The 23454-nt window shown below is 46.3% G+C and overlaps 1 protein-coding gene across 1 annotated transcript in view; it reads left to right on the top strand.

Moving 5' to 3' along the window:
- Positions 1-23454, top strand: part of HCN4 (hyperpolarization activated cyclic nucleotide gated potassium channel 4) — a 108721-nt gene that overhangs the window by 28315 nt on the left and 56952 nt on the right. Inside the window, exon 2 of the mRNA XM_051628436.1 lies at positions 869-1292. Coding sequence (XP_051484396.1) covers positions 869-1292 — 424 coding nt within the window. The remainder of the gene's footprint in view (positions 1-868; positions 1293-23454) is intronic.

Raw genomic sequence — 23454 nt, 5'->3', positions numbered from 1 at the left:
TGAGCTGTGGCAACATTGTATGATTGTGTATCACTTACACTAAGAGCTGGGGAAAATCTTTAAAAATCCCAAACAAATAAATTAGGAACTGTATCCAGACTGTGCGCCTTCAAAAACCAAAAATTAAGGTTGTTGTAAGGCCCACTGGGTAACACTGACTTGCCACTAAAGTGAAGATAAGCTTCTTGGAGACTGTGCTTCTTGGAGACTGTGTTTCATGGAACAATAGTTAAATGTTGTCCTTGTTTACTTTAGAGATTAAATACATCTTTCCAGGCACCTGCCTCCAAGCTTTATTATTTCTGTACAACACAGGAGTCATGGGCTAAACTCCTGAAGTCCAGGTTTAGCATAAGCTTGGCTCAGGAAGAAATCTAAACTGAACACTGCAGATAACAGCATGGTCTCCAGTTCCATCCTGATCCCAATGCTGTCAGTGCTAGCTGCTTCTAAAGAAGGATCAGACAGTAGGAGCAAGCCTGATGATTTTAACCCCAGATGGCTTTATGGGCATACAAACTCAAGCCTTCCAAATACCTGTTCTCTCTCTTTACCTAAACAGTCCCTGTCATAACTGCAAGTATGTCAGTCTCTTCTTGGGTGGCCATGAGGTCCCACTATAAGTTTTCAAGTGGGCATGTCCAGCCATGCACTCAATTCCTTTCTGAACCCTCTAAGCCAGAAGAAGAGCATTCCTATGCTACGTGGTTAATTAGCAGCTTGTGCACACTGAGTACATCAGGCACACGAGCAGAGCACAGGGAATGAGTGACAGTAGAGATGTATAAAGCACACTGGTTATGTTGACCTGGGCTCCCTGTTCTCCCACCCTATAGCTGATCTCACACATCTCTGTCTTACTGTCCAGGTTTTATTGGGATCTGACCATGCTGCTCCTAATGGTAGGAAACCTGATCATCATTCCTGTGGGCATCACTTTCTTCAAGGATGAAAACACTACTCCATGGATTGTCTTCAATGTGGTTTCAGACACGTTCTTCCTCATCGACCTTGTCCTCAACTTCCGAACAGGCATTGTGGTGGAGGACAACACAGAGATCATCCTAGACCCACAGAGGATCAAGATGAAGTACCTGAAGAGCTGGTTTGTGGTGGATTTTATCTCCTCCATCCCTGTGGACTATATCTTCCTGATTGTTGAAACCCGCATTGATTCTGAGGTGTACAAGACAGCCCGGGCGCTGCGCATCGTGCGCTTCACCAAGATCCTCAGCCTCCTGCGCCTGCTGCGGCTCTCGCGCCTCATACGCTACATTCATCAGTGGGAGGAGGTGAGCAGAGCCTGGGATGCACTTGCATCCTAAATCTTTTCTCTACTTATGTGCTGGTATTACAGAGAGGTGCTTTCTTTGAATGCCCATTCTCCTACTTTATCCCAGTGTGAATGCTAAAGAGCTGTATCTTGAGTCTCATGCTTTGCTTCTAGCAGGTTCCCAAGAGGGCCTGCAGTGTATTGGTGCTTTGTCACTTGAGACTGTGCTGTCTTCTTCATGATCACAATACGTATAATCTGAGGAGATGGATGTGTGGGCTGGGAGAAGAGTAAGTACAGGTGGACCCCCTGCAGAAGTATGTAGTTGTGGAGCTGCATGTGAGTGGAACAGTTAGCCAGACAGCAAGGTCTCACCCTCTCAGAGCCCCAAAAGGTCCAAAACCAGCTCAGAGGAAAAGTCTAGAGACATGATTTGCAGAACCTTTTTTTTACCCAAGGACCATAAACTTTTACACACTTCTCTCTTGAATACATGGGTTGGTGATGTATTTATAATCTTCTTGCTTTGTAAATTCTCTGACACTATGTTAAGGGGAAGAGGTAAAAAGAGCAATCTGCAGACAGAGTCTGTTTAAAGACATAATGGTTTGGTGAAAAGCAAGAGCCCTACTACTCCTGGGTGAGTTGTCAGGCCTAATGTGAGTGAAGCCACAGCCTTATAAGTAGCTTGAAAATCAGGGGTTATTTCCTTGCTTCTGTGCTCTCTAAAGCAGAGTGAAAGCTCCCTGCAGCTTTCTCCACACATGTCAGGAACATATTTTCAGGACAAGGAAAGGTGGTCAAGGCAATTTCTTCTCCCTCCCCGTACTTTCTCCTCTGCTTTGGAGCAGAGCCTGATGCAGAGCATGATCTAATGCAGAGTGTGCTCCTGGGAATGTGAAGGGAAAGCAGTCATGCAAGTCATGGCTAGATTGTACTGAGCTGTCAGTACACTAATTCATGATAGAGCTGAACCATTTCCTCCCAGCATCACAGACTCAGAGGGAAAGCACTGGTGCAAACCTTACAAATTTCAGGCTTCACCTTCGTAGTGTTAGAATTTGTGGATGCTTCGCTTAGAGCAGAGTGAAATGCCTGGTTGCAGGTTGGGATGACATTGTGCAAGGTGCTGTATGGGTGGATAGGGAGAGGTGGCTGCAGCCCTGAAGAATTCACTACTGGGTTAATTTGCTTCATAGCACAGGCTGGCGGAAAGTGCATGGAGGGATGGGGATAAATAAAGCCAAAGTGTCTTCCCTGGTGTGACTTAGTAAGGCAGAGACTGAGCAGAGCTATGAAATATCTCCAGGTTTGTTGTCTTGCCCCTTGGTTGTGTTGCTGCTCTGCCCTCCAATCTGAGAACACTCTGGAACGGTGAGTTGGTAGCTTGGGCAGTTGTTAAAGTAGCTCCTTCAGACAGATTTCCATGTAGCCACAGCAGTGCAGAGCTCTGTCCTTGCTTGCGTCTGCTCCTTGTCTTCCTTCCCCCAAGGTGCCTGAAGACGATTTAAGTATATTTGCTGTTCATTGTACTGAATTTGTTTTAAAAAATAATGAAATGAAAGCAAATCAGTGCCCTTTCTTTCCCTGCCTGGTTTCTCACACAGTTTCACTGAGCAGCCATTTCTAGTTTCAGTCTTGTCATACAAATCAGAAGGATATTTTGCCCTTTTGCTGGCTGTCATGGGTACAGGGGAAAGCCCAGCCAGGGCTCTCTGGATCCCCCCTGAAGAACAGACTCCCTGGGGTGATGCAGTGCTGCAAGTGGAAGGGACAGATGGTGTTGGATTGCAGTTTGAGACTGCAATGCAGACTCTGTTATGCACTGCAGAGCCCAGCAGAGCAAACATGATAGTCTTTTTTTCAAAAAGGGCTCAACCCAAGCAGCAGTTTTTGTGAGAGCATGAGGTTTTCCACCTTCTCCAATGAGGGAGCGAAGCAGAGAGAAGGGGGTGATCCCCATCATTGGCGCAGCACATGCTACAAAGCAACAAGGAGACAGGGAAAGAAAGGGCTTCTTCCTGTTTGTGTGGGAGTACGTGGTCGAGCTCCTTGGAACCACATTGGCAGTTCCTTCTTCCTCTTACTCTGAAATGCTTACAGAGGATCCAGTTCTGGAAGGTCACATTAATCTTTCCTTGCTGCACAGATCAGCAGTGGTGATCCAGAAGTGTTAATTCCTCTAAGATGGAGCAGTGTTGGACTAGACTGGGTGTCCACAAGGGGCTGGTTGCTGTGCGGAGTTAAACAAAGAGGAAGGTTGTTGGGAGAGGGGGCTACTGAAGGATTCTGTTCCCCTTTGCTTCCTTCTACTATCCCACTCTGTGCTTCATCTGCTAGGTAGTATCTTTCTCTCATAGATTTTTTTTGTGTATGACTAGATAAACTAAAAAAGACTTGAGAGTAGGGCATTCTGGTTCCCTGGAGGAGAGTATTTGTGCAGACTCCAGTGGTGTGCATGGGGCAGTTCCCAGAGGTGGGTGGGCTGGTCAGGCAGGAATTGTGCTGTGCTGGGTCTGCATGGGGTGTCCTGCTCACCTCTGCTGAGCCCTGGCAGGGACTGGTGATGGACCCATCGCTGCTGCCACCAGAAACTTCACTACTTGCTTATGGTACTGCTGAGACTCTGGGTTCTGTTTGAGAAGGAGAAAGGGATCCAGTATACACAGAGATGTCAATCTACTTACCCTGCCTCCTATATGAACATGACATCAATGCATTAGTGTAAGTTGGGCTGAGTACAGGGTAAGTGGTCACTTCTTGAGTTCAGTGAACCTCTCCATTTCATCCCCTGCAATTGACCATGCTCTGCATGAATTTATCACTCACCCTGCAGAGAGGAGAGAGCAGCCTTCTCTAAGGCTGCAGTGCTGTAAAACAGCCAGCCACTCATCAGTTCCAGATCAATGCTAGTCATGAGTCTGTGGGCTTGACAGCCAGTGGTTTGAAGTGCCTGCACCATTCTGGCTCAGCAGCAGACTACTCTGACATCCTCCCCTAGATCTGAAACAAGTGCTCTGGGGACTATAGCAGGGCAAACACCCTAAAGGAAAAAGAAAAGAGAAAAAACCCACCAAAACCATCTAATACAGTCATGTTCACTGGAATACAAAAATAAGCTTAATTCCAAATGTAGCAGTTTCATTTGCATTATCCATTTTGCATGAGTGGTCCAAAGAATGTATTTACCAGTAGGACAGAATATAAATAGAGTCTTTTTGAAGTGTGTGCCATATCTACCCTGCAGCAGGAACCTTGATTGCAATGTAGGAAGGCATACTCACACTGGCTGGAGCTGAGCTTGCCTGAATATCATTACAAACTCCAGTGTCTGGCAGTTACCAAGTCCAGAAGCAGAGATGCAGGTCTGTGACTGAGCTGTACTGCCAGATGAGAACCAACGTGGGCACTCTAGTCATGCCTTGGTCATTCCTGGGCAACACTCATCATCTCAGCCTTTCAACAACTCCAGCAGCTCCTCAGAATGTCTGGGGTGGCCTGCAGTGAACATTGAGGCACATTGTCACTCACAGAGCCAGGGACCTTCCCACAGTTGTCTCTGAGAAATTCTTCAGAGAATTTCTGAAATTCTCTGAAGTCAAAGCAGACTCTACATCAGCATCCTACAAACCTTATCCCAAGGTCACACAGCAGAAAGAATAAAAGCAGAATAACACCATGTAACTTATACACCAAATCAAAATGAACCAATGCAATGCAGATTTTGACTGTTAAACAAAAAGTAAAACTTTTAGGTTTTCATAGGCAAAATTGGTTATTTTTTTCCCTAGGAGCAATTTGCTGAGCTTTCCCTATTTTATGCACAGCACCTACCCCTGTGTTTGGTGCCAGGATGCAGTAACCTATATTTCAGATTAAATTATTTTGACTTAGGAACAAGGAACATTTGTTGGGACAACAGTTAAATCCTACTCCTATAAATTGGTTTCCAAATAGCACGTAGGCTTAGATGACCAAAAGATTTTGATTTCTGAATTTATGTAAGAGATTAGGATGGGAAGGAAGGGAACTAACTGGTTTTGATATATCTCATAATGATAAGATTATCATGAGAGGATTTGTTCAGATTTTTGTCAGAAAAAAATTTACAGTTTTCAATTTGGCAGCTAAACATGAAGAAAAGGACAATTTGGTGATTTTCAAACTATTGCATCAGTGAAAGCTTCAATACTTTCCTGAAAGCTGTCTTCTTTTTTTCCCCTTGATTTTCCATATTAGATAGATGTTTTGGAATGTAGGGAATGCATCTTCTCAGGTCTGTTACTGGCCACAGATTACATCATTGGAAAAATGACATTGCTTTAAGGAGATTCAGAGATATGCAGAAAACTGATTCAAAACCTAGAGGACTTATGTAGAAGGACTAGGAGAGAGCTTCCAAAGACTGTAAGAATATGGCTCCCAGTTGATTTTCATTTTGATTTGAACAGCTAAGTCCCTTCGTTTCTTCTGACCTATTTGTAGCCTCCCTTAAATTAAATTAAAATATTGTGGCTAGTGGCCTGGGGGATGTAATGTTAGGCCAAATCCATAACTGGATCCTGAGAGGGGAGGAGCTGGGCAAAATGATTGTTTTCAAGTAGCACAGCAGGGTCTCATTCCATGAGCAGTTCAAAATAGCTTAGCAGATTTTTTATCGATATGATTTGCAATTCTGTCGTGTTAAATAGCGAGGCAGGCCCATGAGAGTAACTCATTAAAACCTCTGGCCACCCTTGAGTAAAATCAGACTCCACAAACACGGATAATGTGGCAGGGAGGGGGAGAATGGGCTGGATTTCTTCCTAAATTTGCTTTACCTCATTTCTGAAGGCAGCATTATCGAGCGTTTGTCCTTAATGCTATTACAAGAGCTTATTAGAACCATAATGCAACTTAGAGTAATTTGCATTCTCACTGCACAAAGTAACCCAAAATTCAAGCATCTTTTCCTTTTAGAGAAAATCCTGGCTGTACTGAAATCGATGGCAGAAAAAGTGTTGTTGACATATTAGCAGAAGGTTGTTCAAGATTTTACCACAGCCTTTTACATTGAACTGTTTTCACTTGGGCAGCACAACACCCTTGCGGAGGGAAGACAGGCAATAGAAGGAAAGAAATGGTCTCCATTCCTGTACAGACACTGCATTTTCCCTCACTTGCCCATGGGCAGCTAGTGACCCATCCCTTGCCCTGTGCCATGTTTACCTTTCAGGAGAAAGAAACCCATACAAATATTTGGGTGGAGCTTGCCTTTATCAGTTAGTTCTACTGCTATAATGCAAATTAAGCTTCCCACCTGGGCAACGGGAATACAGTTTCAAAGGGAATATAATTAAAAATGGGTTATAATGAATTATAAGGAGCCAGGCAAATATTTGAATAGCTGTGCAGCTACAGAAGTTGCCATAAAAAGGAAGAAGCCCTTTAATTTTTTTACAGTCACCTTCTGGCAGTGCTTTTTGTGTGTCTTCTGTCAACAGGATGGTATCATAGAGGGAAGAGATGGCTTGAGGGGTTGGGACTAGGGCACGGAGCCATTTGTCTATAGGTCAGTAGCTCAGATCCAGCTTGTAGCAGGTGTAGCAATTTGCCATCTCATGGATGTTTTTTCTCTAATCTGTTCTTATTAGGCAGGTGCCTGTGTAACAAAATAATTTAGGGGACTGGCCCTGCTTAGCTTCAGGCTCCCTGCAGCAGAAGCAGCAATGGGGTGAAATTCCCCTTCACATCTGAAGTGAAGTCCCCACTGACCAGGGTGTAAGGCTGGTGAATAAGAGGGTCCAGCCTGTGCCCAGCTTTTGGTTCTCTGTGTCGCAAGGGCTGTCAATCTGGGCTTTTATGCTGGGATGGAATGATAAAGGTTTTCAGAAGGGACAGGCTGATCTCCTAATGATCAGTAATCACTGTGATAGCTGGTTGCTGCTCCAGCCTTTCATTTTCCTCTTCTCAGACTCCTGCCAGGCAGCTCCTTATGCATCCCTTCACTGGACACTGGTGAGTTTGCCTTTCTCTTGGGGAGCTCACGTCTCTGTATTTCTCTGCCAGCACCAGCTGCCTGCAGCTCAATGCTTGTATCTTGCCAGCTGCCTGTCATTTTTCTTCAGGCCATTGTTTCTGGAGGGGGGTTTCTGGCAGGCTTTATAAGTATTGTTGTGTTACAATAATAACAGAGGGTCCTGAAATGAGAAGTGGTGGAGTCTGGCATGAGGAGATTCCTCCTGCAATCAGTGTCATTTTCTAAGATTTAATCCCATGAATCACAGAATCACAGAATGGTGAAGGCTGGAAGGAACCCTTAAAGATCAGCAGGTTCCAACCTCCCTGCTGTGAGCAGGGACACCTCCCACTGAACCAGGCTGCACAAAGCCTCATCCAACCTGGCCTTTAACACATCCAGGGATGGGGCTTCCAAAACCTTCCTGGGCAACCTATTCCAGCCCCTTACTAACCTCATGGTGAAGAATTTCTTCCTGATGTCTAACCTAAATCTCCCCTCTTTCAGTTTAAAACCATCAACCCTTGTCCTATCACTGCCCTCTCTGGTATAAAGTCCCTCCCCAGCTTTCCTGGAGCCCCATCAGGCACTGGAAGGTGCTCTAAGGTCTCCCTGGAGCCTTCTCTTCTCCAGGCTGAACAACCCAATTCTCCCAGCCTGTCTCCAGAGCAGAGCTGCTCCAGCCCTTGGACAACCAGGGCTGAGCCTTATGTCAATGTATCATACAGTGTGTATGTGATGTACATATATATATATAGTGCTGATGTTAGGAACAGCCAGTGCAGCTTCTGAATCCATTCAGAGGGAGATTCCTGTTACCATTTGGGTTGCTGATCCAGTGCCAAATGTGTTTTTGTCTTTTAGCAGTATGGGAATCATATTCTGCCAAACTCACTCAGTACTTTAAGGCCAGCATGTCTAAGGCACATTAGTCTTGGCAAGTGGTAGCAAATTACTTGTTCCCCTTGTTGAAGCTTCTTCCAGGAAGGCAATATTGGTTGCATTCATATCAAGTGAAAAACTTTAATGAGGTAGTTGAAGGAAGCAGCATTTCTGTGCCTCACTTTTTGTATTTAGCAAGACAGTGTTGGAAAGGAACGTGATGAATCTGTAAGTGGTGGGAACGAAGCAGGAGCTGGGTCCAAATAGGACCATGGAAAAAAAATTACTCAGGCTGGTTAGTGGAGGAGGAAAACAAGATTTTGGAGTGTAAGGAGCACAGCAGCATGGAGTTGCTTTTTGCCAAGAGAGACTGAAGTCAGTTACTTCATCTCCCCACAGAGGCATCCTCATGTGCTCTGAGCCAGTCACTGGGCCAGGGGAAGTGCTGGATGGGGACCTTGACTGTTCCTACTGGAGTTGGACTGAAAGGGAGAGGAAAAGTCTGCTAGCAGGAAGAGAAATACCCCACTCACACGGGTAACTAAGGGTTTAGATTCTGGAAAATAATCTATCTGAACAGCTCTTTACATATTTGTGTGGTTTCTTCTGTCTGGTTTGCTTTGCTTATCTTCCCCTTTGAAACTGGTGGGCACCCCGAGGCACCACTGGTCACCAGAGGAACCAGTGGGTATCTACCGAGTCCATTTCATTCTAATAAATGAATACGTCTGGTGGGAGAGAACAAGCAGTTCTCAACACACCTCACTGTCAGTGAAACACTCTGTGGCAAGTGCTGTTGTGTTGTCCAGCTCAAGGCAGAGCAGAAGTCCCAATCCCTCTCCCAGACAAAGCTCACTAGAATGGAGTGCTGTGCCCTGAGGGAGGGCTCAGGGGATGGCAGCCCTGCAGAAAGGCCTGCTGGCAGGGCTGTGTCAGGGTTCAGCTGTTTGAAAGGGCCTACCCCTGGCCAGACTGGCTGGGGAAAGAAGGAACACTCTTCCACAGGGCAGCAAAAGCCCAGGTCAAGTTTTGGCTCTGAGCAATTCTCACTTCTACTCTTGGGAAGAGGTTGCAAGCCACAGTGCAAGGCTCTGTGCAACACACTGTGTGTGGGGAACTGGAGCTGGAAAGTTCCAGCCTTGAGAGCATGTTTGGTTTTCACCCTATTTTCTTTTTTGCCAGAAATATGCTAATGCAATGCAGAACAGCCTTACTTTCCCCACTAGTTTGAAGTGAAAGGAAGAAGTCTTTCTGGGGAAGGACAAGCTTCACTCCTCAGCAAGGCACAGAGAGGTGCAAAGGTTTAATGGGCTAGAGCCTTATTGATGAAGTTATTTTCTGAGCACCGCTGTGAAAAGAGCTGTTTCGAAGACAGTTTCAGGACATGCAATTATCCAGTTTGCCAGCTTAATGCATTCAACTTAACCTCATTTTTATGAAACCGAAATCAATGTGGTCACTTTTTCAGAGCTGAGAGATGACATTTTATTCTTGCTTCTCTCATAAGGATGTATATTTTTAAGCTTCCTCTTCTACTTTAACTCCTCCCTCTCCCAGTTTTGATTAAGCATTCCATACCTCAAGGGCTAGAGCCATTCCCAGAGCCACATTATAGCAGAAGATGTTTCTGAAATCTCTTTGCAATACATGGGAAAATTTTCCTTGTTGCCTTTTTGGAAGAGGACTTGGAAATACATCTATGACCTCACTACAACAATCTTTTTATTTATTTCATTCAAGCATCACTTTACCAGGGAAGAATTCTAAAGCGTTGTTGACAGTGCTGGTCTTCACCCCAGTTTTTCTCTCCAAGGAACATCTGTCCCCTGTTCTTTGCTTTTCCAGTGTTTTTGACCTTCTGTACTCCCACACGGTCAGGGATATTTTGGCAACTCTTCCTGCCTTGTGTCTTCACCCTTCCTGAGGAAGGAGTCCTGCAGAACAGCAGCTGCCAGAGCTGTGAGCTGCCTAATGTCTCTCCAGAAGTTCCTCAACAAGAGTGTTGCCATAAGATTACAGAGAGGAGGGTGATTGCCCTGCTGTTGATTAATACACTGCCTCTCCTATCCTTGGCACTTCCTGAAGTGGGCGGCACCACACATGGTATTTTAGTCTAGTGACACATGCAAAATCCTTGTAGACTAAGGAGAAAACCTTTCAATCAAAATCTTCAGCCCAGGCTTACTGTGCTGCCACCTTACCCGCTGGTAAGGAAAATTCAGGAAAATGAAAAGGGCGTTTGTATCTCTGCCCCTGATCAAGTGCCCCAGGGTTGTTTCATCATGGAAGCTGAGAAGAACTCTTCATTGAGGCCTCTTGTGTGAAGCTTTACCTAGTGGCTTGACGGCACAGGGGTCCCAAAGAGCAGAGCAGCCCAAGCCCTTCCCCCCAGCCCCCTGAGCAGGGGCCGTGTGACTCGGCAGCCGCCAGGGACTCGCTGGGCAGTTCTCAGCTGGGCCACCTGCAGAGCAGCCTGCACCTTGCAGCACTCTCAGGTCTCACCTCAGGGGTTCTCTACACCATCCGGTTGGTCAAGGGCAGAATGCAAGGGTAGGTGCATGTATATACAGAGGGAAAGGGGAACCAAGACTATGGGCTTTCACTTTTTAATCTAAAGACAAAACTATTTTCCCTGGCAAGACTAAGATGGCAATGGTGGCTGTTTACCTTGGCAGAGCCATGTAGCAGGCAGTTCCCTGCTGAACTGCTGGTGATTGTATCTTTGCCATTTGCTCATCCAGTATTTATCATCCAGAAACCAGAAATCAGGGAGGGCCTGATCACAGGAAACATTCTGCCTTTCATGACAGCTGGCAAAAGAAAGATGTGATCTGAAAACAGAAACACCGGAATTATTCTTCTGCCTTCTGTCTGGGCTTAGGATAAGCCACATGTCTGTAGTCCTGCAATGTTCCTTTTCATAAAACGAAAATGATAATGTAGTCACCTCACAGATTTCAAACAGCTGCAGTTCATTCATGCTTCTGGGATGCCATTAGGCCTGAGATCTGCTTTGACACAGACCCTGAGCAGTCCCATTGAGATACAACATCAACAAATACTTCTCTGCTAAGAACTGTTTGGCAGGTTCTGTTCGAGGGCTGGGGTGACATTGTTCCTACTCTTCTCTAGAAACAAAGCTCTATCCCAATATAGTAAATATATATCTTTATCTTAGCACACCCTACTGTTTCACGTGGCTTATCATTATTCTTATGATGTATCTAATAGCCTCTCCCTTGGCCTGTTGACTCAGGGTCATCAAGGTAGATGAGCACAGAAGAGGATGGTATCATGGTTACTCAGTATCTTTGATCCTTCAGGGTTAGGAGAGAAGGAGAAGGTTGGAGAATGAATTTCTCAAGTTTGGATCCAGCCAGGATAGATTATCAAGAAAAGATGATGGTCTAGGCAGTGTGCAAGTGGATTTGGGGTAGAAGGAGATGGGCGTGAGGGGAAATCTTGAGGTAAAGATAGAGTCAGGTGTTGGCCAGGAGCTGAAGAAGGCTAAGGACAAATGGGAAAAGAAGGGACTTGGTGTAACGCTAGCAGAGGAGAGAGCAGCAATGCTGGGCAGAGCTCAGGGAGGGGAAGTCACTCTCCAAAACGCTGCCCAGTGCTGGGGTGTGCAGAGCTGTACCCAAGGAGTAGCTGGGAGTCTGGCCTCATGTAGGATCACGTTAGGTCTGGCTCCACTCTCGGGTGGTGGAGCCTGTGGAGGGTGAACTTTGAGAGAACCTCTCTCTGCGCTGGCAGTGACAAACAATCAAACAAGCAGCAGCAGTGCTGCCTTGTGAACACTGGGAAGAAACTGTGAGGATAGTATCCCTTAAAGCAGCTGACAGGCCTGCCCTTCCTCAAGTCCCCGGAGGGGTTGGAGAGCAGTTAAGACACAGCAGCTGTGTTTGTTTTTCGGTTGGGTTGTTTTTTTTTCATGTATATAGTTGTGGTTTTTTCACCCAGCAAACTGCCGGGTGTTAATTCCTTTTGATTTGCTGTGCATCAGTGCAGCCCAGTTTGGAGAGGCTGTCCCTCAAATAGGGTTGATTAGACTCCTCTCCCATATGCAGCACCCAAACATCCACGAATTCCACTTTATCCCAACAGTGTAGCATCTTTTCTGATGCTACAATGAATTAAGCTAAAATTGTGTAGTTAATCTTACAAACTTTGTGCAAAGTCCTTTGTCAGGGCCCTGCAGTGATTACCAAGGAAAGGTCCTGAGCAAAGAAATATTTCCAGTCGTCCTCTCATCTCCACCACCCAAAACTGGTTCCATCTACTGGGCCCAGGTCTAACTGATTTCTCCTAGAGGAGACGAGACATGCCAACATGACCACATCACTGAGGAAGCTTCTCCCTTTCAGTGCTAAAGGGATGCAGCACACCCTGCCTCTAAATTCACTGTATTTATAAAGCTTCCCTGAAAAACAGGAGCAGTGGGTGAGTGGAATTGTATCTTCCCTACACTAGAAACTAGTTACAGCACGTCACAGAGGTCAGCAGAGCTTGGGAGCAGCCCTGAGAAATGGCTTGGCTGGCAGCAGCTTTACCACAGCCCTTACATGCCACAGGTGTATCTGAAGGGAGCAGTGGGGGAAAGCCTCCCCTGCTGCACACCTCCCAGGGCTCCCTGCAGCCGGGGGGGGGAGTATTCCCTGGATGGGTTTATGTCATTGTGTTGTAATGCACTGATGAACTCTTGGTATCACCTGAGCCCAGCAGTTCTTTACTCTCCCTGTATCTCCCTATATCTCTGTTCCTGCCTTGTGCTGGAGCATCCATGAGAGATGCAAAGTGGACTCACTAATGAGTCATGGGAGCTTGTGCCATGATCACTTTCCTTTCTATTTCCATATTACTGTTCCATGCATAGAAAGGATTAAAAGGCTGTCATTTGCATACAGGTGGAGGGAGGTAAAAAAAAATGTGTGATTCAGGTTGGTTGTGCCTTCTCCAGCAGGCCTGGCCTGTGGGTAAGCCTTGCTCCTCAGCACTCTGAGCACTTCTTTGAAGGTCTGGATGGGATGCATAGGCATCCTACCAACTGCCTTATAATAGGGAAAGCACCTCTTGTAGGCTTGTTGGTATGAGGAAGGATAGATAAGAACTTTTCCCTTTAGCTCTTTGCCCTTCAGACCTGAAAGACATGTTTGTATTTTGTCTTGAGCATAAGGCTCAAGTCCAACTCTGGAGTGTGCAAGAAATACAAAGGAGAGGCAACATGGCAGGAGGAAGGCTGGCAGGGCAAAAGGAAAGCAGAATGTAAAAGGCTTCTGAGAAGTGAGACAGTAGAAATGAAGGATGGGGAAGGTCTGCTGCATCATCTAGTCTGTTCTGGCACAGCATTGCCTGTTTGATCTCCAAGGACTTTTGTCAGATAAGTTTTAAATGTGTCAAGGAGTAATATCTTGTCCCGTTGTCTGAGATGTTCATCTTGCAGCACTGTCTTGTGTGCTGTGAATGGGATTGTTTATTTCCAGTGCAGTAGATTGGTGTGGTTAGCCAGGGTCTGTGTGTGCTTTGACCCACAGAGAACAAGCGGGCCAGAGAGTGGAGAGCATGTCTTTGCTGTTGCCAAGGGGAAGAGATTAGCTTCTCCAGCATGGAAAGCAAAAAGAAGGATCTCTCTCATATCCCCTGTGTGGGAAAAGGGTCAGCATGTAGCAGTGAGCACAGCAAATCACAGCTCTGTCCTCCTCTGCTGCCTTAAACAATGCATCCCATAGGTGCGTGTGGGTAGAGGGCAGCTGTGCTTCAGCGGAACAGGTGGAGTCCTTCCTGGGGCTCCTCTCATGACCCATGGCTGGAGAAGAGATGTAAGCATGTGATGTTGCTGCTTCTTATATACTGATTTTTGCCCCTCTCCTTGCCCTCTTCAAGGTCATTTTAATAGCTGGCAGGGAATGAAGAACATAACCCATTTTAGGAAGATGGAAAAAAACCTTTCAGTTTCCATCCTGGCTTACTGTGAGTGCTGGGAATGCAGACGATGAGGTCTGGAGCCAGGCTGGAACACGTTCCTCTGGCCTTTGCCCTCTCCTTCCTCTCCCTTCCCGAGGCACAGCATGCCACAAACTCCTACAGGAGATGGTTCCTTTAAAAGGAATGTTATCACAAAGCACTCTCCCCTTATCTGCAGCCTTCAGATGTGGACGTGCTGCACAGAGTGCTGACTGGGGACCCGCAGCAGCTGGCAGCAGCTTTCCATCTGCTGCCGAAAAGGGGAAACTCTCTGGAGCTCCCTCCCAGGCTGTCTGCAGCAGTGCATGCGCTAATCCAGCCCTGCACGCCATGGGAGAGGCTTCCCTCCTGCTTTGGAAGCTTCACCAGCATTGCTGAAAAATGCATACGGATCTCTGCCCAGTTTGCTCTAGTCTGGGTATCAACAGCAGCCCGAAGGGACCTCATATGTCAGAGCAGGATAGTGCCTCAATGTTCATGGACCTCGGTGAGAGCTGCATAGACCCCAGGGAGCTTCTGCTCCTTCACCTTCCCAGCTCTTTGTATCCAGGCAGACCTGCTGCTATGAGCTGCAAACTCCCCAAGGGCAAACGCCTTGGGCTGCTCTGCCATTTCCTTGCCTGATAACTGTTGCCCTGGCCTGAGCAATCGCTGGCTGCAGGATGTGCTGCTTGTTTCAGCCTTTCCCTTCTACCTCTGCAGCCTCTGGCCAGCAGCAGCAGCCAGAGGGGAAGCAGCCTCCGGAGTCCAGCATTACACCATGATCAACTAATGGGGCTGAGGGAAAGGAGAAGAGCCAGTGTTACAATCAGTCATTCCTGTGAAGCAGTGGCTGTTTTGATTAGCTAACAGTTTTTCTTGTCATTTGGAGGAAAAGTTGTCTGCATGTGTTCAGAGGAAAAGTTGTCTGCATGTGTTATCTTCTTCCTGGGGGAGCTGTAGGACACCACCCCAAAATGTTCTGCGCTGTTTTGGGGAGAATCTATTCTATGTAGGAATCTTTCAAATGAAAGAGCAGGGAGAGGATATTTCCACAGCTATTGATGCATAAAGACCAGGCTAAAAGGGATGGAGCCAATTTTGTTCCAGACAAGCCATTTCCTCAGCCTGAGGGCTGGGCATAAGCACCCCACACAGTGGCTTCTTGCTCCCATCACTTGTTTGCAGATGGTCCAGAAGTTACCCTGTCTGACAGCTAACAACCAGCTCCTTACCTCTGAGGCTGGCAGTTGATTTTTGGAGCCAGGAAGGTGGGAAGGTTGCACTGATGTGCCAGCTTAATTGACAGCTGGCACAGCAAAGGGGATGTTCTGATGGATGGGAGACAGCTGCCAACTCCAGATGCCAGCACTGGCATCAGAAAAGTGGCAGGAGGAAGGGCCAGGAGCAAGCTGGGATAGCAGTGGGGAAATGAGCCTGGGACGTAATGATGTGAGGAGGGTTAGTGCATAACTGTTGAAAGCCTAGGAAACGTGGCAGGCCAGGTGGCTGGCTGGGAGGCTTGACTGTGGGGACAGCAGAGTTCTCGGAGTCCTTGGTCTGGAGCCTCCTGGGAGCAGGACAGCAAGCTGTGCACTTTTCTGCTTACAGCTGGAAAGATCTAAAGCCAGGTGCAAATGGCCAAGCTCCTGCAGTTGGGAATTACAGGAGAGCACTGTCAGCCAGTTCTCAGGCTGACCAGGAGACATCTTCTTGATTCCTGGAGTGGTGGCAGCTGAAGGTCATCTGTGGTCATCAGTCCTAGTGGAGACATCCTTTCATCTTGCCTACATGTGTATATTTCTGTGCATGGGGCTGACAGCTTAGCACAGCCCAGCTGGCTTGCTGGAGGGTGCCAAGACATACTGGCCAGACCCTTGTCTCTGTGGCTAGCCCGACCTGCCTGTGGCTGTCACTGCTGGGCTGCCCTTTATGGCTGTTGCACTGATAAGGACTTGCCAGGTCACCTTGTGTGTATTGAATCACAGCAAAGATATGCTAGGTTGTGCAGATCCCAGTCCAATTGCAGCTGCTCACAGAAGCCTCCATCAGCTCTGATTTCTGATGCCCTAAGTGATGTGGCTTTCTACCCTTCCTTTAGCAAGCTGAGTGCCTAAGAGAGCCTTACAAGCAGTATCTCCCCCTATGTTCAATTTAGGGTTTTCTGTAATTGCATTGCAGTATCTTCTACTCTGTGCCCCTTACCTCATCCTTAATGATCCTCAGCACTTTCCTTCTCACCTCCCCATTGACATCCATTCGCACCTGAAGAAGAGACAGCAGTAGATGTTGTCTACCTGAACTTTGGTAAGGCCTTTGACACCATCTCCCACGGCATTTCCTGGAGAAGCTGGCGAATCATGGTGTAGACAAGTGTACTCTTCACTGGGTAGAAAACTGGCTGGATGGCCAGGCCCAGAGAATTGTGGTAAACAGGGTCAAATCTAGTTGGCAGCTGGTCACCAGTGGTGTCTCTCAGGGCTCAGTTTTGGGGCCAGTCTTATTCAATATCTTTATCAATGATCTGGATGGAGGGGGTTGAATGCACCCTCAGTAAGTTTTCAGAGGGCACCAAATTGAGTGGAAGTGTTGATCTGCTTGAGGGTAACAAAGTTCTGCAGAGGGGCCTGGACAGGCTGGAACGATGGGCCAAGGCCAATTGTATGAGGTTCAACAAGGCCAAGTGCTGGGTCCTGCATTTTGGTCATAACAACCCCAGACAAAGCTACAGGCTTGGGCAAGAGTGGCTGGAAATCTGCCCAACAGAAAAGGACCTGGGGATGCTCGTTGACAGCTGGATGAACATGAGCCAGCAGGGTGCCCAGGTGGCCAAGAAGGCCAACAGCATCCTGGCCTGCATCAGGAATAGCGTGGCCAGCAGGAGTAGGAATGTAATCATGCCCCTATACTGGGCATTGGTGAGGCCACAGCTCGAGCACTGTGTTCAGTTCTTGGGCCCCTCACTGTAGGAAGGACATTGAGGTGCTGGAGTGTGACTAGAGGAGAGCTACCAAGGTGGTGAAGGGTCTAGAGAACAAGTCATACAAGGAGCGGCTGAGGGAACTGGGAATGTTTAGTTTGGAGAAGAGGAGGCTGAGGGGAGACCTCACTGCTCTCTGCAACTACCTGAAAGGAGGTTGTAGGGAGGTGGGTGTTGGGCTCTTCTCCCGAGTGAATAATGACAGAACTAGAGGAAATGGCCTGAAGTTGTGGCAGGGGAGGGTCAGATTGGATAGTAGGAAGAATTTCTTTACTGAATGAGTGGTCAGGCCCTGGAACAGCCTCCCCAGGGAGGTGGTGGAGTCACCATCCTTGGACCTACTCAAGAACATTTAGATGTGGCATTTCAGGACCTGCTCTAGTGGCTGAGGTTGTAGAGGTTTTTTTGTTGTGGGTGTTTTCTGGTGGAGCGTGTGTGGTTGTTTGTGCTTGTTTGGGGTGGGTTTTTTTGTGTTAATGGTTGGCCTTGGGATCTCAGAGGTCCTTTCCAACTATGACAATTCTGTGATTCTGTGAATTGCCAAATTCTTCCTCATTAGTCTTGTGTCACAGTTTGACTCAGGATCAGCAATTAAACCAATGACAATAATGTTCTTGATCTCCTCCCCTTCCCACCCAGGTAGGGGAAGGAGGGAGAGAATAAGGAGAGAAACTTTCCAGATTGAAAACTAAACTAGACAGCTTTAATTAAATACTAATGATAAAAGAACATATGTACAAATGTGCAAAACCCTATTGCCTCCCCCCACCCCCAGCAACTCCCACAGCCCTTTCCTGAGCTGTGAGCAGTCCTGAAATGTCCCAGAGTGCTGCTGGAGAGAGCAGCAGAGAGACACAGGAGCTGAGGGGAGAGTGATGAAGGTCAGGAATGCACAGGCCTGGGTGTCAATGGTGATGGACAGACAGAGTCCTCCCTGGACACCAGCCATGGACAGAAGAGAAGGAAAAGGAAAAAGAAGGGCTTGACTTCCATGATCCTTGAATTTATACTGAGTCTTACATATATATATAGAAGGAAAGCTTTAGTTGGCCAATTTTGCCATCTGTCCAGTCTGCTCCTCCCTACAGGAGGGTTGTCGATACGACTGATCTGCTCCTTTAGTGTCTGAAGTAGTAAATCCAACAAGCAGAGCAAAGTGTCCTTGGTCTCTGGGCAGTGTCTATAAACACTGAGTGTTATCAGTCCACCAGCTGGAAAGCACTGCTGCTGAAAAGAGAGTTCACTGAAGAAAAAAAAAAATATCAGTAAAAGGAAAGTTGGCTTCATCCTGGCTCAAACCAGGACATCTTGTCAAAAGTGTTTGCATCCTCCATGATATTTAGTCTACAGAGAGATGGGATCTGTAATGAAATCCTGATGTTCAGACCATATCGTGTCTCTGTGGTAGATAGTTACCTAGCTCAGAATCAAATACCAATAATTTGTTAAAAATTTGGACACTAGTCTAATCCTTCCAGAGATGGAGGTGCCTGGGGTTTTAGGGAGATCCCAACTAATACCTGGGCTATCAGACATCTGTTCCTGACTTCCTTCCATTTTCAGTCTTCTTACTGGGGGCTGTGAAATATTTGATCCCTCAGATGATTTTGCATCCTGCTCTTTGGAGTGCCCACACTCATCTGCAGGCTTCAGATGAGGAAGTTGCCAGTTCATAGACAAAGAGAAAATTCTGCAATTCCTCACTAGTTGCCCATCATGTGTACAAAATTCTGAGGTATGATGGTGCTATGAACCCAAAAGATACTATTGAAATTTAGTGAAAGGAGGTGAAATCTTCTGTCATGTGAGTTTTCAACTGTATAGGACATGGAACTGGGAAATCAGATCCTGGGGTTCTGAATTAATGCTAATCTCTAATAATAACTCAGGTTAATATCTGGGTTCTCCCATTCTAGCTTTGAAATCTGAAGAGGTCAGGTTTGGTGTCCTGCATTTGCTTCATTCCATGCTCAGTTTAACATTGTCTTTTTGAGGCATGACAGCAGTGTGAGAAGGGGTCAAGTTTGCCTGAAGCTGGGTCCAAAACCAGCATTTCTTCCCCTATGTGCCTGCAACTTACCTCCCTGTTCCTTTTATTACATAAAACGGAATCCTTGAGTCCTAGTGCTAGAGCTTTCTGGAGTACTTTAACACTATCTTGCAAGAATGTGCCTCCTACCTTGCTCTTTCTCCTCACCTGATCCCATGTGTTGCAGCTGCTCCTGGTACCTACATACACTGTCTGACGTGCTTGTGTCCTGATTCACATTCCTTGCTCTGCCAGAGCTTCACGGGGTCAGGGATCCAACTTCATTTATAATCACCACTGACACTTCATAATAATTCTGCCTTAGGTTAGAAGTGCTCATGGGAAAGACACTCATTACAGTAAATGCAAACCACTGCAGCACTGAACTGGTCCCTTCTTCATCCCTTCTCACAGCATGGCTTGCTCTCTAGGGCAGAAATCTTGTCCCCATTGCAGCTTTACCACCCCATTAGTATGCTTTTTGGGGGTAGAAGAGGCATTGTCTGCCTTTCTAGATTCCTGCTGTCACTTCTGTCTGAACTACTTCTGAGTCCCAGCTTGTCCAGTATCTGCACTGCATCTGCACAGGAACATTTCCAGGCATAGACCCCCTCCCATGACCCTACTTCTGAGTATTTTCTGCCCTTTTGCACAGTTCTCATTCATGTAATCTGGAGAGATCAAGCATGACTGAGGCTGAACATCATCCAGAACTAGATATCCTAAGATATTCAGCCCTCCTAAATTCACTGTTGATACTTTGAACTGGTGCTACATCCACTGCTGGGGACGGATGGAAAAGTGTGTGCCACAAGGCTGGCTCCACGTACCCATCCCTCACTTGAAGTCCATCCTTACTTTCCAGTGTAGACACAGCCTCTGTGTACATAGTCTGTACCCTTTGTAGATGTGGCCAGTGTAGACACAGCTCTTGGAATGCCCAGGCAGTCAACAGAGGTAATGCATATTCTACCCCAGACTTAATTTCTCTGAATAATAAATACTCAGAGGCACTGACAAGGGAAGCTGTGCTGCAGCAGCATGCACTGAGCTGCTAGGGGACTGTAAAGAATGATCAATGCTGTCGTTTTTATGTACTTCATTTCCCCTGGTCATTTGTCAGTGCTGCTACCATCATTTCTTCTGCCCATTTCTTCTTACACTGATGGGGCAAATGTTCCTACTGCTGGACTGGGGCTCTCTCAACAATGAGGTGTCATTAAATCAGACAAGGGAGAAGGTGAAGAATGATCCAGACCAGAGAGGGCAAGGCAGGAGAGATCGAATGAGCGGGTTATGAAGTGAGTTCCCAAAGGACTCAGTTTCTTTTAAAGCTGAACAAGACACCAAACAGAGTAAGTGTGAATGGTGAAAGCAGCTCCATTTCTGTTGTACAGTATAGCTTCTTTACAGAAGCTGCTTGTGAATAGCTTCTTACTGCCTGGTTCTCTGCTGGAGAGGATAAAAAGCAGAACTGGGCTTGGGGGAGCACAGGTTGGAGACAAGCATTAAAAAATAATATAAATGGCCATCGTAAGATAACTGAGGATAAAAATATCCCAATTTTAGTTACTTGAGCTATTTTACACTACAGGAGTAAAGTGAATTCAGAGAAAACTGATCAGAATAACTGAGAACAACCTGGAATAAATGAAAAGTTTGAAATTCTTTCCTTTAAGGGGGAGAAAAAAAGCCTGTAAAGTAAAAAGTGAGGTAGACAAAGATGAGTGCCATATGTAATTTTCCTGCCCTATTCAGCAAAGATATGGAGCAGTCAGTGAAATTGAAGAGACAGCAAATTCCAGATGCATTCAAGGAAATACTGTTTCAGACAGCATGTGTTCAGACACTGGAGCTTCTTCCACAGACAGCACAATTTGAGGGCAGTTTAGATGTTTATGTGAGCTATAAGTATACCCAGGGTTATGAGGCAGACAAGAGATTGGGAAGGTTACAAACCACTCCTCCTGCCAAGATCAAATTAGTCTCTCACACATTCAAGTGAAGTCTTCCAAGGAGGTGGGTTATCAGCCCTCTGCCTGATGTGAGGTTTCTTATGCTTGGTTCTGAATTAACTGATCCTGGTTGCTGCCAAAGAAAGCCTTCTGGAGCAGCTGGGCTCCACATCTGAGGAGGTTTGACCCTCTTCTCTTCATGCAGTTTCAGCTTAAGTGGGTTGAATTATTCTTTGTGCGTGCTGCTGTGAAGGAAGCCAGGCTCCCCAGCCAGGGGAGAAGTGGATCAGCAGGGAGGGATAGGACCCATTCCCATCAGGATTAAAAGGAAAAGTTGAATAGATGTAGCAGCAAAGCCCTTTCAGAAGGAAAATAGCAAAAATTGGGCCAAAGCGAGAAGCTTTGTGTAAACAATTCTATCACAGTGTGGTTTTTGGAGAGAAATACCAGTAAAATACTTTCTGGTCATATGATACAACAAGAAGAGGTTTCATTAGGACTTTCTTGACACTTGTATGAGCATCTTGCAATGCTGTGGTGGTGTTTGGGTCCAGACAAGTACCTAGTACCAAATACCTCTTCCTTTTCAGGGAAGAAGGATAAAAGCCTGCCTGTGGAAGGGTGTGACCTTTTAAAAGCACTTGGTGGGATCTGTTGCCTTTTGGGTTGTTGTTTCGTATGGGTTTGCTGCAAACCAGGGTGACAAAGTTTGAAGATGAATTTCAAGGACAGAAAAGCCCCACACTGTGAATAAGAAGAGGGTTTCCCCTTCACATTATCAGTTTGATAACATGTCTCTAGATCTCTACTTCTGAGGCACAGCTGGAGACAGAGGGGACAGCTGCACTTTTTTATAAAACCCTGGTATTTTGCTTGAATGTACAACATCCCTGTCAAACTATTATTATTACTATGATGATTATAATATTATTATGTTATACCCCTAAAAGAGCTGTGCAAATCTCCTCCTTCTCCCTGGCTGCAGCTCTGGGGATTTTTGCCTGATGCCTGTCATCAGGCAGCATTTCCTGTTGGATTTCTAATTAAAATGGCAGCCTTTAGGGACTATGTTCCTGCCCAGCAGATACTCATGGAGAGTTTAAATACTGCTTTTAAACATCTTTGTTCTGACTTTGTTCATTTTTCTATCATCAGCCCACATATCTATATACAACCACAGCAGGAATTAAATTGTCATACATTCATAAATGCAATCTACTCTGCTCATTGGTTAAAAACCAGTTTTTCCTGCCCCATATTCTCAAAGCAAGATAAAATGTACCCAGCCTCTTCACTCCATTTGCTCTTCTCTTGGGATCAGTGCAGCCTGTGTGCATGTAAGGGTATTGACTATGTTGCCTTCAGCAGGTCCTCTTCATAGAATGGTTTGGGTTGGAAGGGACCTTCAAGATCATCTAGATCCCACCCCCCTCTTCTTCTCATTTCTCTGTGTCCTCTCAGCCTCTGCTCTGTGAAGGTTATGGGAGGTACAGGTTTTCTGAGGAGTGTTACTCAGGGACTTATTTTCATTGTGCTTTTCTTCAGTGTTCTCTAAGGTGCACATTGCAGCACTGAAAAGGTTGCACTGTTATTACTCTAAAAGAGTAGGAGGGTGTTTGTCTCTCCAGGCTGTGTGTGACACACTGTATGCAATGAAATGGTTTGCAGCCTGCTGGCAAACGAGGTCCCCCAAAAGATGCTTGTTGGAAACAGTCAGACTATCCTCAGTCAAAAGGAATTTAGGATTTGTTACAACAGTAACAAAGCAATTTAAGTTTGTGCAGCCTGGCACACCTCTCTCCTGAATTTGTCTCTGGCTGCGGTCAAAAATGTTTATCACTGCGACGTGATGTGTGCACCATTCATCTCATCTGAAGTCTTGCTAGCAAGAAAAAGAGTGGTCAAAGTGGATCAGTGGAGACCTTGCAGGCAAATGCTCAGCCCATCTGAAGATCAGGCCATTGTGCTGAGCATCCTCAGCTTGTGAACTTTGGTCTCTGTTAAAATACAATGTCACCGAGTCTGCAGCCTGAGGAGCTTTTGTTATCTTTGCTCACACGCTCTGCCTCGTGGTGCACGAAACCATTCAAGGCTCCAGGCCTGCCAGGCAGGTTCCTTTCAGGGATGTTACAATCACTAACAGCATAAAGAAAGTCAAGGGTGGAAGTTGTGCTCGGTTGCCGTGGTTGTAATCGAATTAAACCAGAGGACTGAGTTAGGTGGAAAGTACCCAGTCCCCTGCAGAACAGGAACCATCCCAGCAGGCTGAGCTGTGCTATAAGCAGCAATAGGTTATGTTTTTGCACAGAAATATAATCAAATGTAACCCACTACCTGCCTTGGAGGGCAAATGCAGCATGGAGAAATGTACGTTATCATTTCTATTTAAAAACA

Source organism: Apus apus, chromosome 10, assembly GCF_020740795.1.
Source record: "Apus apus isolate bApuApu2 chromosome 10, bApuApu2.pri.cur, whole genome shotgun sequence".
NCBI classification, from domain to species: Eukaryota; Metazoa; Chordata; class Aves; order Apodiformes; family Apodidae; genus Apus; species Apus apus.
Note: the sequence above shows the minus strand (reverse complement) of the source record. Positions and strands in the feature narration are given on the sequence as shown.